This window comes from Labrus bergylta, chromosome 1 (genome assembly GCF_963930695.1).
Source record: "Labrus bergylta chromosome 1, fLabBer1.1, whole genome shotgun sequence".
NCBI lineage: Eukaryota > Metazoa > Chordata > Actinopteri > Labriformes > Labridae > Labrus > Labrus bergylta.
Genome location: NC_089195.1, coordinates 3,523,138 through 3,541,040, shown reverse-complemented (window position 1 = coordinate 3,541,040; position 17,903 = coordinate 3,523,138). Strand labels below are relative to the sequence as shown.

At 40.8% G+C, this 17,903-nt stretch overlaps 1 protein-coding gene across 4 annotated transcripts in view; it reads right to left on the bottom strand.

The window, feature by feature from the left end:
* Nucleotides 1-1,230: 1,230 nt before the first annotated feature.
* The window catches only part of rptor (regulatory associated protein of MTOR, complex 1), a 174,649-nt gene continuing 157,976 nt past the window's right edge, over nucleotides 1,231-17,903 (bottom strand). For all 4 annotated transcript variants that reach the window (XM_065962894.1, XM_065962856.1, XM_065962827.1 and 1 more), the window contains 6 exons: nucleotides 10,306-10,412; nucleotides 9,453-9,580; nucleotides 5,798-5,884; nucleotides 5,593-5,709; nucleotides 4,961-5,090; nucleotides 1,231-3,765 (listed from right to left, as the gene is read on the bottom strand). In XM_065962894.1, the coding sequence (XP_065818966.1) occupies nucleotides 3,697-3,765; nucleotides 4,961-5,090; nucleotides 5,593-5,709; nucleotides 5,798-5,884; nucleotides 9,453-9,580; nucleotides 10,306-10,412 (638 nt within the window). In that variant the 3' untranslated portion in view covers nucleotides 1,231-3,696. The remainder of the gene's footprint in view (nucleotides 3,766-4,960; nucleotides 5,091-5,592; nucleotides 5,710-5,797; nucleotides 5,885-9,452; nucleotides 9,581-10,305; nucleotides 10,413-17,903) is intronic.

The window sequence follows — 17,903 nt, the reverse complement described above, 5'->3', positions numbered from 1 at the left end:
AACAGGCAGCCAGTGTAAAGATTTTAAAACAGGTGTGATGTGTGCTCTCCTTCTGGTCTTAAGTCAGTACTCGTGCGGCAGAGTTTTGTAGTAGCTGAAGCCGATTTGTTGTGTTTTTAGGAAGACCAGAAAGGAGAGCGTTACAATAGTCCAGCCTGCTAGTAATAAAAGCGTGCATTAGTCTCTCTGTTTGGCTCATAGAGAGAAATGGCCTCACTTTAGCAATGTTTTTCAGGTGGTAAAATGCTGTTTTTGTGACACCCTTCACGTGGGCCTTAAAATTAAAATCTGAGTCAAAGATCACCCCAAGACTTGGGTTGAGTCCTATTTTTTGTAATTTGGGGGCCAGTTTCTCTCTCTGAGCCTTTGAACCTATGATTAAAACCTCTGTTTTGTTTTGTCCTGGTTGGTTTTGTTGGTCAATGACTTGATCCAATTCAATGTACAAATGGTAAAAATGATCCCTACCAGAAATGCAGACAAAACCTGAAAATATCAAAAATGATAGTATTTAAAAATAACTTATAATGGTGTTTTCCCTTGATTTGAGGGAAAAAAAATAGTGAAAAAGCAAAAAATTTATCTTGTGAAAGTCTTCTTCTACTGATTCTTTGTTATAGCTTGCTTTAATACTTGGGGTTCAACTTTATTCTCAACATGCTCAATGCTGATACCTCTACCATACTGTAGTTAAAAAACTGAACTGAACTTTTTTTTTTAATGTATAATGACAAGTAATGAGGAGTTAACTTCTAGAATTATGTGAACTAATTTAGAACTGACAGCAGAATCATTGCATTATTCATTCTCTTATTATTAAATACTAAAAGTCTTTCATGTAGGTTATAACACATAAAAGAAAATGTATTGTGGACATTTTCAGAATTACAGGTTCTAATATTGGCTGGTAAATTGAACTCAAACCTCAGGATGAAATGGTTTGTGTTGGAGCAGAGTACAGGTTTGACACTGGCAGGAATGTTCAAATACATTCACACTGTTGAGTTTAGTCTGTTCAGTAAAGGGCAGTAGATTTCATTGAACACTTGAAATGATTGAGTGCATGTCTGTACCAGATGACAATAAAGAATATGTGACCTAATTCAAAGAAAACATGACGTGCTACAGTGACAAGTTTAACTAAGCTTCAGTTATACAGACAAAGACAGAAGTCTGAGGCAGAATACGACTTTGAAGAATAAGTGGCAGAAAGATCAATCAAGTCAAGTCCGGTGTTGTATTTGGTTTATTTCATTGATTTCATCTCCTGTCTTATAAACCATAGTCAGCAGAGCAGTCTACAGTCACAGGGACAAACCTGATTGTTTTCAGTTTTCTTGTCTTACTACTTTGATAAAGTCTCTTCTTTTTCTTCTGTTCTAAAATCTTAAAACTCAAAGCAGGATTCTTAGAGATGAACGTGATTCTGGGAAAATGGCTCCAACACCAAACTCTTAGGAAGCAGTTGAATCCTGCTAAACCAAAGACCGCCCAAGAGCTCAGTGACGGGGTGATGGTGTGGAGTAATGTGGGGACTGCAACGGCAGCCACTTCTACAGACTGTATGGTGTTTTCCAGTTTCACTGTGAGCCAGTTGTTCCTTCTGCTGGGGGAGGGGGGGGGGGGGGGAAGCAAAGCACAGGATGACTGATGCAGATGGGTGAGGCAGCAGGGAAAAGAGGGCAGCGATGAAGGGATATGTTGGCAATGATAGGGGATCCAAAAGACCTAAGTGCAGTGAGTGTGTGTGAGAGTGTGTGAAGGTAAGGCTGTCCACACTTGTTCCCCCCCACTTCACTGAGGCTAAGGCAAAGGAAATGCCAGCACAATTAAAAACATAAAATTACAAAAAAGGAGAAAAAAGATTTAAAAAGCTAAATAAGCAAAGCTGCAGCCCCAGAGAAGAGGCACGGTGACGCACATTGACGGTGATAATACTTTGAAGAAAAAAAAAGAAGAAAAAAAAAAGAAGGCATTTTACCAAACAGCACCACAAATACACACACGTCAACATTTTCCATGATCTCTGCAGTGACATAACATTAGCTCATGTGGCTTACTGTCACCGGCACCGATACCAGGGAGGCTGGAAGTTGTTCCAAACTGTGCTCATGAGGTACCTGAGCGAGACTCACTGGACTGGGCACAGTGAGCACAAACAGCTGGAGAGTGAAAGAGAGCGCCACAGATTTGATCCTTTCATTAACATGAAACTTCTTGTAAAGCCTCCAACTTTGTTCAACAGAATCAAACCAAACAAATCTGAAAATAAAATCAAATTAAAAACTGAAAGACAAAAAAAAAGGGGAAACCTACAGAAAATGTGTCAAAATGAAAAAAAAAAATGGTAGAGAGAGTGGCATCTGATTATCTCTAAAACGTCTTTACACCTTCAGTGCCGTGTGCTCTAAGGGTGTCTTGAGAAGTTGATTGAGGAAAAAAAGGACACAAACATCAGAGGACAAATCAATTAGATTGATACTTTCCTGTCTCTGGTGTGAAAAAAACACACCCACCCAAACTCAAAAATCACACCACTATGGATGGAGAAGCGTGTGTTTGTATTGCTATAGTGTGGCACTTGGTACTGCAGGTCAAGCTCTGGGCAAATGTTACGGTGTTCAGCTGTCAACAGCACGATGTACTGCTACCTCAGTCAAACTGAGGAGGAGCTGTGTTCTACCTGAAGCGTCCACGAGGAGGCTTTAGACTAAAACAACAGAGGTTTTTATTGCTTTGCAGAGCAGGGAGGCAGGTACTTCAGATGCCCTGCAGAATACCCTGCTTAGCGTTAATGGGCCTACCCCTCCTCTCTCTAGTGATATTTTGGTGTATATCATTCCAGGGTTAAGGTTTTCCCTTTTTACAGGCTCTTAGTTAAAACAAAAAAGATAAGTTTGAATGATGATTATGTTTGGCACACTTCGGGCCGGGAAGCAAGGAGGAAATAGTGCTATCATGGGAGCAGGCATCTTTTTTTTGGGCATAAAGTCAAAGGCGGTGAGGTCCCACTGTGGGCACCTCTGTGCTATGATCCATTTGAACAAACACACACTCATACACACACACGCATGCATGAACGTACGCACAAACAAAACACCCTTCATGTCTGCCTGGTCAGCGTGTCAGGCAAGAACGAGCACAGTCCATCTTTCAGTCTGTCCTCAGGAACGTCTTTCCAACAATGCTGCAAAGCAACAAACTCAGAGTCCGTTATTAAAATAAATCCACAAACACACCCGGGTCCAGCAGAGGGCTAATCCATGTTTCTTGCACCAGTCAAAGTCTTTTAACAGTGTGTGTGTTGTCCACTTTTAGGCTCCCTGGGGTCACAGTTCATTCAGGTAGTGGATGCTCGCTGTGCGGCGAGGAGGAGGAGCCCCAGTGATTGGTGGGTACCACAACTTTAAAATAGAAACCTCTATTCTTCTGTATATGCTATTTAAATATACACACTCCTCAGCACAGCCAAGTCTACAATCATTAGCTTCATAATAAGAATATGAATAAAGAATGAGAATAACAATAATAATATATATCGTAGTTCCTAGTATGAGTTTGTCAGCAGCCATCACTAGAACATTCAGGTTGGTAATTGCATATGTACAATAAAAACGTCATTTACATCCCAGAGCTCGAGGCTCAGGGTCAGAAGTCATAGTGGAGGAGGGAGGGTGGGTGATGAATGCTGGTGTGTTATCTGAGCCTCTTCTCGGCTGAATAGATGGACATGTAGTAGTCGTTGCTGCCCACCGCCAAGTGGGGCTGCAGGGAGACAAAGAGGAAACAGAAGTTAGACAGTCCTGGTTTCATAGAAGTGCAATGATATGTGTGTGAATAGTGTTTAAATAAAGCTTGCTAATTTGCAACATAGAGACAGCTAGCACATATTACACTTTAACAGATATGTACAGGTTAAGTCATTGAACTACTTATAGAACCAAGGCCCCAAGCTATCATCAAACCAGCTCGGCCTGCTCCATCAATTTGAAGATTTTAAAAGTTTGGCTTCTATATTTACCACAATGAGTAAATTGAGCAGATACAGTATCTACGTACTTTTCTTTCAGGGTGTGCATTTAAGTGATGCCAATGTGTGCTCACAGCTCACTAAAGCCAGACGACTGTATGCTTGTGAATTTCATGTTAAGTATTTACAGATAACATGCTTTAAGTCAGATTCAAATTATTCTTATCACAAATGCACGTTTGAACTCGCCGATTTGGGCTTGACAGAAAATAGCAAAAATATTTGTCTTTGCAGCTTTGACGAGTAGAATCATGCATGGCCATCAGGATGAGTTTGTTCTGAGATTCACTCTTTACCTTCCCAAAGTCTTCAAACCGAATTTAAGCTTTCTTCCTTTTTTTCTCCTCTCTGACTGTTTCTCTGTTTTTTGTGTCTGAGCTCTGATTATTGTCTGATTATGTGTTACTGTCTTTACTGTCTCCCACACTATGTTTTCTATCCTTTGTATTTTTAGTCTATATATATAAAAAGATCAAAAACACTCTTTAATTATTAACTCCCTTACTTCTGATTGCACATGTTTTAATTGATTTAGTTTTTAATACTTTTTATTATCTGTTTGTTGGTTTTTAACAGATTTTGTTTATCTATGATGTGTATATATATATATATATATATATATATATATACATACACATATGCTTATGTGTGTATGGGTACATATATACGTATATGTATGTTTGTTATTTTTCATTGTTTATCCTGCTCGACGTCATTGTAAATGAGGGCTGTGCTCTCAATGATTTTCGAGTGTAAATAAAGACATAATAATAAAATTGCTTTAAAGGACCTTAAAACAGATTTAGCTGTTAAACGCTATCATTTTGTTTGGTGCTGGGCCAGTAGGGCACAGTAGTTTTTCTTTTTAGCTTATTAGATAACAGCTGGTCTGGAAACTGTTGTCATCAGTGGATGTAAATGTTCTCTTACCCAGAAAGGATGGAAGGCTAAACAGCTGATGGCCCCGATCCTTTGTCCCATGAAGCCGTCATAATACTTTATATTGCTGATCACATCGCCGTTAGAGTTGTAGACCGCTATGAATTGGTTCATTGATCCACTGGAGGGACGCAGACAAAGCAGAGACAGAGAGAGAAAACGTCAAATTTAAAATACCTTCTTTTTTTTGGAAGTGAGGAAGACAGAAATTAAAGCACATCTGTGTAGGGATCTGTCAACAATCTGTAAATAAGGGGTTGAATGAACATCTGGCTGATTAGCAGAGCCAACACACAAGTACCTGAAACCTGCAGTCTTAGTTCAGTCTGACCAGCAGGGGGCGACTCTGCTGACTGAAAAAGGCACCTGATTGTATCTAAACTTATGAGAAAAGAATCCTACTGTCCAGCTAATTTTAATCAGGCCAAAGCAAAAAGATGGTGACAGCCAAAAAAACAAACCCCAATGTGTCACACCAGTAGTCCACAAGGATGACATCATAGTTGAATGTTGTCCATTTCTTACATACCATACAGTCCATAAAGTCAAAGGTATTTGAAGTTAACGTTTCACTTTTTTGAAACTTAATGAATTTTTCTTTGAGCTGAAGTCATCAAGCTCACCAGGCGAACAGGTTGGCCTCTGGGTGGATGTCCAGCGCTGTTAGCCCCTTCACTGTCTGCAGCACGTTGATGGAGTCCGGCGTCCGTGGTTCAAAGAATCGAACGTCTCCATTAACACTGTTTGGGGAGCGTCAAAGTCAGGACAGGTAAACAAAAGTAAAAATGTTTGTTTGCATGAATCTTTAAGGACAAAGAAGCAGCGTACCTGACACTGATAATATGTCCGTCTGTCTCCTTCTGTAGATGAGCTTTGACCACCCAGGCTCCATGTTCTCTGTAGGTCATCACCCGACTACACAAACACAAGACACAGAAACATGTCAGCACATGTGCAGTGTCCAGTAATGATTCCCCTCTATTTACAAGCTGCACGGGACTTATCATGACATGTCAACTCAAAGAGCTTTGTTAGCATGTAGAATATAACCAAGGCCCTGCATGAACTCCTGCAGTTAATCCAAAGAGCATTCACATTAGTGTTATGAAAGAAAATAAAGAAATCCATCTGCAGCAGCAAAAAGTTGTGTTATTTGCTTCAGTCATTTCTCTTATAAGTCATATGATCAGTAATCAGCAGCACACCATGCTTACCTAATTCTTAATGCTGCAGCATGTAATACATGTGAAAAGCCACCAGGTGGCAGCGTGGAATCAGAGATGAAATGAGTAAAAAGTGATGTGTGATGGCATTGCAGCTAAAAAAGAAAACCCCACAACCACCTCCTCCTCTGCAATACTCTCAGATTGTTTAGTGCTGTTTGATCCTCGTTGATGGTTTAATTGTGATATTTAGCTTCAAGCTAACTCTGATAACAACACATCACATGGTAGCATTTAGCCTTACCATTGAGCATGATTCTTTTACAAATGACACATAAATAATGGTTTATTTACTGTTTAATACTGAATCAAATACATCTCCACAATACATTTAGACAGTCACAGAACATTTAATCCTCTTGTAGTGTTCGATTAAATCATGATGTATGATGTTATTTTCTCCTTGTGCTGTAAACAAGAAACAGAGGAGTTTTTTTCTCCAATTGACCACCATGTTTTAGAGCTCAAAATTACACATTTAAATTTTCTAAACATAAAAAGCTTTCAGAAATAATATAATAAATAATAAAATCCCTAGCCTGACCTGCACGCTGGGTTTACTGGTCCTGTATGAACCTCAGGGGGGGAGCAACATAGTGGCAGAGAGATGTAACTCCATGCCTGAGGGGAGCTATTAAATTAGCTTTACTTAAAGATTTATGGGCCACTTCATGGTTTAACTGCAATGTTTTTCCCCTTTGGGTCTGAAATTAAAATAATGTTTAACCAACTGAGGGGATTCAATACCACCAGGGTCCGTTAAAAGAGGTGGCAACCCCAGAGGGAGATTTACAGCACCATATATATAATAAATATAGATTATAGAGGTGAATAATGTAGGACTCTGTAGGAGTTAATGTCCACAGAAACTGCTGTGTATGTTCTTCAATGTATTTAAATAATGGTTCAACAGTCAAAGAAAATTAAACTGTAAATTAATAATCAATTCAACTAGAGCAGCCCTATAAAAGCCAATTTTTTAAATGTTCACTCTCCAAGTCAGCTTCTTTTGCTTAAGATTGTTAACAGAGCAATGAACTAAATAGCAGGCTTTAAAATGAACTAAACAAGTCAAAAAATACAGTGTCCTTAATTCCCCAACAAAGATTATTTTGGGGCCTTTAACACTTTTACTGATGGGACAGGCACAAGAGACAGGAGACGCAGGAAGGTAGACATGCATCAAAAGCCGAGTCAAACCTTTGGCTGATGCAGTGAGGACTGTAATCCTTTTTGATAAAAGGCACCTGCTCTATCAGCTGAGGTGAACCAGGGTCCAATCAGGTTTTTTATTAAATCAAAGAATTATCTGAGTCTCTTCCTCTCTCAAACAAAAAAAACACATGTACTATGAGAGGTACCATGTACTATCTCTCCTCTGGAATCATCTACCAGTAAAGGTCCGGGAGACAGACACCCTCTGTACTTTTACGAGCGGGGTAAAACTTTCCTGTTTGATAAAGCTTATAGTCAGGGCTGGCTCAGGTATGGACCAGCTCCTAGTTATGATGCTATAGTCTTAGACTGCTGCTATAGTCTTAGACTGCTGCTATAGTCTTAGACTGCTGCTATAGTCTTAGACTGCTGCTATAGTCTTAGACTGCTGCTATAGTCTTAGACTGCTGCTATAGTCTTAGACTGCCGCTATAGTCTTAGACTGCCGCTATAGTCTTAGACTGCTGCTATAGGCTTAGACTGCTGCTATAGGCTTAGACTGCTGCTATAGGCTTAGACTGCTGCTATAGTCTTAGACTGCTGCTATAGGCTTAGAATGCCGCTATAGGCTTAGACTGCTGCTATAGGCTTAGACTGCTGCTATAGGCTACTGCCGCTATAGTCTTAGACTGCTGCTATAGGCTACTGCCGCTATAGGCTTAGACTGCTGCTATAGTCTTAGACTGCTGCTATAGGCTACTGCCGCTATAGGCTTAGACTGCTGCTATAGGCTTAGACTGCTGCGGGACCTGGCACACTGAGCGCTCTCTCTCTCTGTACGCACACAAATCATATTACTGCATGTCACCATCTGTACATCTTGATGTACCATTTAAGTTACTAACTATACATCTTCCTGGGATATATATTATGTATATAATATCATTAACATAATCAGTCCTCCCTGTTTCATCATCAGTACAGTTGCTAATGTACACACACTTTTACATTTATTACTGACACTGCAGATATAAATCTATGTTATTCCTTGTTGCTCCGTCCCCAACACAGTTTCAGCAGATGCCTGTTCATCATGAGTCCTTTTCGCTCGAGGTTTCACCACCACCCTCATTCACCTCCACTGGCTCCTGATCAAGTCCTGCATCCAATACAAACTCCTCCTACTCACCTATAAATCTCTCCATGCTCTAGTACCTCCACTGTACCTCACCGACCTCCTCCTTCCCTACACCCCATCCCGACAGCTGCCCTAAGCCACAGGCCTGCTCTCCAACCCCCACCAACAAACTGCGATCCTTCGGTGACAGAGCCTTCAGTGCCCTAATACAGCTAATACCCCCCCCATTGAGTGTGTCTGTGTTTTTTGCTGTCTCCTTTTTACCACTGTAAAGCGTCCTTGGGTTCCTTGAAAGGCACTATATAAATCCAAGTTATTATTATTATTATTTAAAGAAAGTTTTTTCTTGCCACTAACTTTACTAAATGTTTGTTTAGTACTGTGCTCATAGTGGATTATAAATAATAAAACAAAGAGTAATGTCTAGACCTGCTCTTTTTGTAAAGTGTCTTGACATTAAATGTGTCTGATGCTCTTTGGTAGACACAGGATGTCAGGAGGGCCTGAACGCAGAACACTTTGTTTTTAGGAGTTTAACTTTTTTTTCTTCTGAGGATGAATTCTTTTAGTTGGAATTGTTAAAAGGTTTTTGAAAGAAAGCCAAATTACTGGAATAGGCATCTTTGTCTACAAAACAAACAGATCGGGTAATTAAAAATGAAAAAAGATTTTTTGAGACGGCACTAACTTAAGCTCATTAGAACCAAAACTCTTGTCTTAAATTAGATTTTTAAATATTTACTTGAACCACTTAGAACTAGTTGGCTTGAAAAGCTCAGTGTTTGTTTACAAAGCCAACAAAATAAGAGTTCAGTGTGGTGCTGAACTAAAGAAAGACACACTCGTAGTTAAAGCAAAATTAGAATAACAAAAACATGAGTCATGTGAAACCCGACATTCAACCCTCTGTGACCTCACAGTGTTGGGCTCTAACATGCAAGGTCAGAAAGAGGAAGTGTGTTTTTACCAATCATTCGGTCCCATCCTCCTGTCAAACACCCGTACAGATCCATCACCCAGACCCGCAACGATGAGCGAGCGCTGGGAATCACAGGACAGGCTGGTCACACAGCTGTCTGCACCAGTTGGGATATCCTGCAGAACACACACAAACACACACAAATACTGTACATTCATATCCTTGTCAAGAAGAATCGCCGAGCTATCACTTTCATTGCATCCCCTGTTTTTACACAAAAACCTTCATCAAACTCATGGATCATGTGCTCTCTTTGACTGTTGGCTCGGTGGAAGTTGGACCCAGCATCAATATGCAGCCAGAGGCGAGCCAGGGCCATATGTATTTGAATTAAGCTCATTAATCAAGATGGTGAATAGCACGCTGAGGAGCATAACGCTGAGAAACAAAGAAAAAAAATGAGCAAAGCGCACTAATGTAACTGGCTCTGTTTGCAGCTCTCATTAGATTACTCTAACCAGAAACAGCTGGAGTTTACTCTAAACTGTGCACATAACACAAACAGCTTCAAACAAGTCAAAGAGGATTTCTTCATGTTCTACCATCATAAAGGCTTTCAGCAGGAAACAAGGGGAAGAAAGCTAAAGAGAAAGAAGAAACCTAGACAAGCCTCTTTACGATTTGCTGATCGATTTCTTTTATTGGCTTGATTTAATAGCAGAAGGATGTTAACACAATGATCTTTAGTAACAAACCCAGAGACCTTAAAGCAAGTTTATCACCGGCTCGTAAATAGCTGCTGAATGTAATTCTTGAGCCAAGGGCTATCTGTGCGGAAAGTTTCATTTGTAATCATTTAGTAGTGAAACAGACACACAAACAGGTGCACTGGGTGTTATACCTGGACCTTCATCTCCCTGTCTGTGTCCCAGATCCTGATGACTCGGACATCTCCAGACGTCATGAGGAGGCCGGTCTCCTGCTCCCAGTCCACGACCATGCCTGCACCTACAGCACAGGACGACACAAAGACAAACAGAAGTGCTCTCATTAGAACATACAGAAGAGGGGCGCAACGCAAACTGACTGATGGGTTAGCAACATGTGTTACTATTAAGCCAGTGATTTGTAATGGTAGCTTAGACCAGGGATGCTCAAACTTTCTTAGCTTGTGTACCCCCTTTCAGATTTTTTTAGACAAGTCCCACCTTTTAGACAAGTCCCAAGAACATTTTTATTCTTCCACCTAATTTTTCCCAACTGATTCGTTACTTCGTTTCAACAACCTGTTCATTTTTAACTTCCTGGCTGCCCTCTTGTTAGCATGCAAATGTACATGCTTGGCTCACTGAACAATTCTCTGGGCTCTGCAAATAATGTAAGCTATATTATAAATGAATAACCTCAAGTTGGAAATAGTGCCCTTTAAGATGTTGCTTGGATAACATATGCTGTTAATTAAATTAGTGTATGGATTTTCCAATAAATCATTAATTTGGCTTGTTGTGATGCTACTTTTTTAAAATGACATTTGTCATGCACCCCTTGCAGTACTCCCACGTACCTCTAGGAGTACACGTACCCCGATTTGAGAAACACTGGCTTTGACTGAACACCTGGACTGCTCTGGAGGAGATTTTGTTCAGAGGTTGGGATCTAAAGGAGCGATGTGTAACTCTGACACCTAGCGTTTAAAATGGGTACTGCAGTGCAAATTCAAAACATTGGAGAGTGCCATTTCCCCCAGCCGCCTCCTCCCGAGAGCCGATGTGCACTTGTCATGATTGGACAATGAAGCTTCACTTTATCTCCTTTGTGTCTCTTAATCTTTTCTGGTCCTGATGCTTATTGGAAAATGCAGAGGCGCTTTAGGTTAGGTAGAATCAGTTAAATCTGAACCAGTTTGCTTGTCTGCCTCCATCGCTGCAACTCCTTTTGATTTATTGTTAGCCTGGCAAACAAAGAGGCAAAACGGCCGTGCGGGGGTACCTTCTTTGGTCAAAATAAATAAAGACCATTCCGCACCAGAATCGAAACTTAGGAGGACATACGGATTGCTGCATTGTTGTTATAGAAACCAGCACTTCAACATAGCACATTTCCTTAATGACTGATGATATAGTAAGGACATTTTATGATTTAATTACATATTGGACATTTAAAAAGGCTGTAAAAAGCACTGCCCTTCAATTTATTATTTCCCACACAACCATTTCTATGAATCATGAAGACATATAGTGGTGGTAACAGGTTACATATGAACTATAGCACATAGCACAGTACACGGATGTACACATACCCTGAAGAACTAAAACCAGAGTTTACAAAAGAAATATGATGACCAGCTTCTTTATACCCATCATATCTAACTGCGGCTTTGCATTGTTTAGGTCTGCTAGTTCATGCAAATACATTCTAATTTGATCAAACATACTGTGAAGTGCTGTAAGATGTTATTACACTTCTAACTGAATTTGACCCTCCAACACAATTATTACTACAAGAAAGCTTCAAAAAGCACAACTGTGTGAAATATTAAATGACTATGAAAAGTTTATGCACAATATCTGAACTTCTGTTTTTAATTCAAGGTTCTTAAACAGGGTGAGTTTAATTTGGTAGCTCAAATGAAGCCTCACACACAGCTGCAAATGTTGATCCCAAAACACCCAACACACAGTCTGCTTGAGGTTTCAGAAGGCTCCTGGAGCTGCATGTAGCAAGTTAAGTTACAGATTAGTTCAAAGGTTCACTGCACACACTACCAACAACTCTGACCAAGCAGAACTTTCTGCATAAGAAAATCAAAGAGTTATAGATATCAGGCATTGTAACGGAGTCTGTGTTTTTGATGAAAGTGTATTAACTTGCCTTTCATGCAGACAGAAGCATGGTTTAGCATTTTGCAACCTTCAAAACAAGACGACCACAGGGAGATACAAACAGTGACCCTGGAACTGAGCCTGTCAGCAGATTCTGGTTTAGATGAGTCAAACGGTACTCGAGTGAGAAAGTGAAGCGGGAGGAAGCTGATCTCAGAAAGACTCTTCATATGTTGGCAGTCACAGCATGAATCAAGTGAGCAGTGCCATGTCAGCCACACTTGTCTGGCTGGCTCAGGGATGCCTGGCAGAGGCTTGTGGCTTCAGCCTCAAGGCGTATGCTTCAAAAGAAGTGCTTGTAGGATCCCAGAACTGTCATCCAACTTCTCCAACCAGACCTTAACAAGTGACGGCTTTCTGTGTGTGTGTGTGTGTGTGTGTGTGTGTGTGTGTGTGTGTGTGTGTGTGTGTGTGTGTGTGTGTGTGTGTGTGTGTGTGTGTGTGTGTGGGGGGGGGGGGGTTCTTACCTTCGAAAGTGAATAATCGTAAAAGTAAGGGACACACCACGCTGCACTTGTCTTTGACATTAATAGGCCAGGTTATAAGCAATGTTTGAAATAGTCAATCATCATGCGATGATTCCTTCTGCACTCTATGCTTATTGTTGAAGGGTCTGTTTACACTCACAAGTTGGCAGGGAGTTGAGTTGTTTGCAAAAATAATGCATATAAGCCACACTGTCTGCTCTTTGCCAACTATCTCTATAACTTTTTTCTTTGCATCCATACATTGCAGAAAGGGATCTCAAACACTACATTAAAAATCCCTGTTGCATTAATGGAGTCACTTCATAGGAAATCTGAAAATATCCAACACTCGTTTTTGAACAAGTACCCAAGGTCGTCATCGGCGTATAAGCGTGTAAGTGCAGTCCATTTACTGTTGAAAAGGGTGAAGGGATAAAGGGGCCAGGAGGGTCCACAAAAAGCCAAGATGCACATGTAAACACTTGTGGAACTGTTTTTCTCTTACAGGATTGCTTTTACCAGAGATGCTTCAAAAACAGCATCCTTTTCTCTCCTCTTAAAACTCATCAGAACATGCTTCATTTCCTTTTGTCTCCTTCTCCCGTTTCTCTCTTAGTCACTTCCTCCTCCTGGTTTCTCACAATCAATAACTAGATAGTGTCTAGATATATGTCTCACCCACATATGTTATCACCTTGCCTTACACAATCCCTTCATTCTTTAATATGGCATGTTTCAACCTAATTGACTCCTCTTATTAGATATTGAGAGGAAGAAGAAGGATAAGAACTCATTTAATTTGCAGACCAATAAAGAACATGCGCATGGTTTGTGATCCGTCCCCCGCTTGAATCTCTTCTTTGTGCCTTTTGATGAGTCGTGACTCATATCATCCTTCTATCAAACCGTCTGCTTTCTACTCTTGTAGTGTAAAGAATACCCAGACCCCACGTGGCTTATCTTCATATGCGGCTCTATGACATCACCCAGCCCACTTATGCATCACAACGTCACACTGCTGGTAGCTTGGGAAAACATGTAGGGGGGGATTGCATGCAGGGGAAAACACACATCACAGGACCTAGGCTCAGTCAGTGACACGTTCACAAGCACGTGTGGAGACGCTTGATGCTGGCTCATTTGAGAGGCTGTGAAAAGAGACAAGGCATTCCCTTTGAAGCTGGCAGCGCTGCAATGAGCAAATCTGGGTTACAAGGAGAAGGGGTTGCACTTGCAGAAAATTCCCTGCTACACAAACGTGTGTGCCAGTATTTATTCAAAGACAGTGAGCACTCATGCCAAGTGTACCGAGGTTTAGATCCAGTTCTAACCGTATGATTGCATTATTAGCTACCTCTGTTGTCATGCAATGATGAGGATTCCACTGGGGATGAAACTGAATATGCAGAAGAGAATATTCCAACCAGTCTCAGACAGCTATGAGTTATTCTGCCTGTGTTTTGTTGCTGTGGTCCTATAAAACCCCCATTCCTTCCACCTGGTGCTTTTTTTTGTGTTTGAACATTACACAGCCTCAGGATGGACTAATGTACATCTGATTTAAAATCAGAGCAAAAATCATAGGAGTAGGTGAAAACCAGTGTTAATCTCGTCAACAAAATAAATAACGAAAATATTCGTTGACGAAGGTCTTTTTAAATTAGTCAACTATGACGATGACGAGACGAAACTCCGCTATTTGACGATTTGATAAATAACATTAGCCTACCGGTACTTCATCATCTAATTGACAAAAATGTGACGAAACGAAAACTACATTACAAGTGAGGATTATCACTTGATAAAGAAGTGTTAAACCCACTCAGCCGTTCTAAAATCATTGTAAACCATAGCAGACTTCATCAAAGGTGTGTGTGTGTGTGTGTGTGTGTGGTGAGTGCAACAATGTGCAGCCTGGAGCCTGCAGGTCTGTGAAGCCCCGCCCCCTGGAGCTTCTGATAATCAAAATAAAAGCTCATGTCTGATTTTGTTGACTAAAATATCTTCTATTTTCGTCAACTTAAATGATGTGCAATTTTAGTCAGTGACTAATTGACTAAATTAAATCAATAACAAATGACTACAATCTGACTAAATATAAAGGACATTTTCGTCAGGAGACTATGACTATGACTAAATTAGAAAATGGTGTGAAGATTAACACTGGTGAAAACAAAAAAAAAAAACGAAATCAACAACGGTCTTAAAATTAGACTTTGACAGACTGACCCTCAAGACAGCCTCAAACTTAAAGATAATGCTGGTATACTGTTAAGACATTTGGCCCTGAATTTTGTGGATTCTCTGGAGTCTGACCAAGGTCATTGCTCCCTTGTTGTTGCCATGGCGATATATTCCGAGGTGTCAGGTATTATTTTATTAAGTTAAATGTTATCATAATTAGTAGAAAGACTATAAAACTATGAAAAACATATCCAAGCTACACTTAAGACTGAATAACAAAGCATGGTTTCTATGAAGGATCCCTTAAATGAGCAGTAAACATTTGTCTGTACTTTCTGTACTGGTAGCCACATTCGCTCTCTTATTCTTCTGTACTTCAGGCCTCTTAGTCCTCACTGGTGTATAATCAAAGAAGTTAGCAGGGAGTTCAGGGGGTCAGAGCCGCATCCTAAAACCCCACTCTAAGTTTTTTTTCTATTGTGGTCCTCACTGAGCCGCTCAAAAGGGGTTAAAAATCTGCCTCAGAGAGGGAGCCTTTGTGAGCCTGAGCGGGTCTTAGTTACCCACACAGAAATCGATACAACATGGAGAACAGAGATGTGAGAAGGAAGAGCAGGAGCAAAGGAGTGTGGGCAATGTTCCCTCAGCTGTAAATCTTACCACTCTTCAGAGGTGGAGGTAAAGATAGCTTCTATGTACATTCTCTCCCTAAGCCTGGTCTCTTTACCTTCCTGTTTGAGATCAAAAGTACTCCCTCAATAAAGATATCAGAAACAGAAATGATACTGTAAAAAAGAAGACTTCTTTAAGTTGACTTAAAGCTGCGATGCCAGTAGACGTAGTAGATCATCTTGTTCCTGTGCCAGTGTGTCGATACAAACCCTAATTTGTGATATATTTATCTATTCCTTTTCAGAAATATTTTTGTTTTAACCCTCTGGGTGCTCTGTGGAGAAGATGCCATCCTCTGCATTCTTATTCTGCACCATTATCTCCTGTGATTGACTAGCTCTCCCACACACACTGCAACTCAATAAACTAGGGACGCAGCATTCCTGGTTCTTCTCTCCCTCAGAGTCCCACCCCCCTCTCTTTCCTTCATCCTGTTTGCTTTGAAAATGTCCTCTAAGACTCTGTTAATAAACCTCATCCAGGATTATTGGGACTTGACTAGCATGAGTGTGCCTCTCAAAATAGAAGAAGATATTATCTATGGGAACGCTCTGACTGGCAGGGACACTCCCCTGCTCTGACATTTGTCTAAACTTTGTCGGATGAGATCTGACATTTGGGGAGCAAAAAGGCTTTTGCCTGCTGGGTTGAGAAACATCTTGTAAACTGAGGCATAAAATGTCCTTCCAGAAATGAGCAAAACACTGACCTGTTTATTGTGCAGTTAAAGGCGATTTTTCACTCTTAAATGATATAGAAATCAAGTATATCCTCTGAAAATAACTCTGTGAGTCATGACTGTCTACAATGGGTGTAACACCCGAGTCCCACTGTCTGTGATGTTTTCAGAGTTTTCAGAGTCCTATCTTCACTTTGTTTACATCGCCAAGACGGCCGGCTGACTCCTCCCCTCACGTATAAAAGTTGTTTAATTGAGGGACTAGAGAAAAGAAGAATAACATACTGTACTCACTGCTTAACTGTGTTTCTGTAATTTCAGGTCAATTTACATGCAGTGTGAAGATACGAGCATAATAAAGATCACTAGCATTAGCAGTTTTTTTCAAAATAATTTCCATGTTTTAAAACAAGGAGGATCCCTTAAAGATTTGTTCTAGGCAAACTTTGATGACTCACTAAATGGGATTGTAGCTTTGTGATGTGAAGTCAAAGTTGAAGAAGAAGCTGAACTCTTGAGGGAATCATGGTTTTTAACTCCAGTGTTTAACGCTACAAATCAGAGGACACATATGTATTTGACATTTATTCAAACTAAATATGAAAGCTTTTCTGAACTCTAAACTGTAGTTTTAAAAAGATGATCCATGGAGTCAGATCTTCTGCATAATGCATAGACTCCATGTCTCCAAGATGTCAATGAGACACCAGGTAGAGCAGGACACAGCATGTGCCTCTCTACACAGAACTTAATTAGAAGGACTCTCTATCTGATTGGAGAACTGTGTACTGTGCCGTAGCCGCAGGGATAGTATCTGTGGTCTGTGCCTGCCATGGTCCCCTGATTTAAGTGGTTCCTCTGGAATATCACAGGCTAATCCCTTCGGCCACACACAATGGGTGGCTCTATGCTGTCAAAATCACACAGCGCCAACATGCTCCCAATTAAACGGTGACACCTTTGGGAGAAGCTAAAAAAGAGTAGTTTTTTTTTAATACAGGAACCTATTCTTTTTTCTTTCCAAGATTTATTTTGGGCTTTTTTCGTGCCTTTAATTCAGAGGGAGGACAGTGGATAGAGTCGGAAACCAGGGAGAGAGAGCGGGGAATGACATGTGGAAAGGGGCCACGGCTGGAGGCGAACCCGGGCCTACCGCTCAAGACGAGAGTCTCAACACATGGGATGCGCACCCTGCCACTGCGCCACCAGCGCGCCCCAAGGAGCCTATTCTGAGGTGAAAATGATTAATGTGCACAGTGCCCATTTGAAGAGAGAGCACAGTCAAACAAGAGATTCAAAAACAATTTAACATCTATGTAAGTACCTGAGACCACATCACCCCCGCTCTTCATGACCTCCTCTGGCTCCCCATCCCCCAGCTCCTTATCATCACCTACAAAGCCCTTCACAACCTGGCCCCTCCCCTCTACCTGTCTGACCTCCTCCACCAGCACACTCCCAACTGCACTCTCAGGTCTGCTGATGCAAACCTCCTGTCCCCCCTCACCTCTTCATCACTGCCTACAACCACTAACTCCCTTCCCCCTCTACATTACTTCTTCATTGTACTGTCCTCGTCGTTTTTTGTTTCGTTTTATTGTTTTATGTTTTTCTG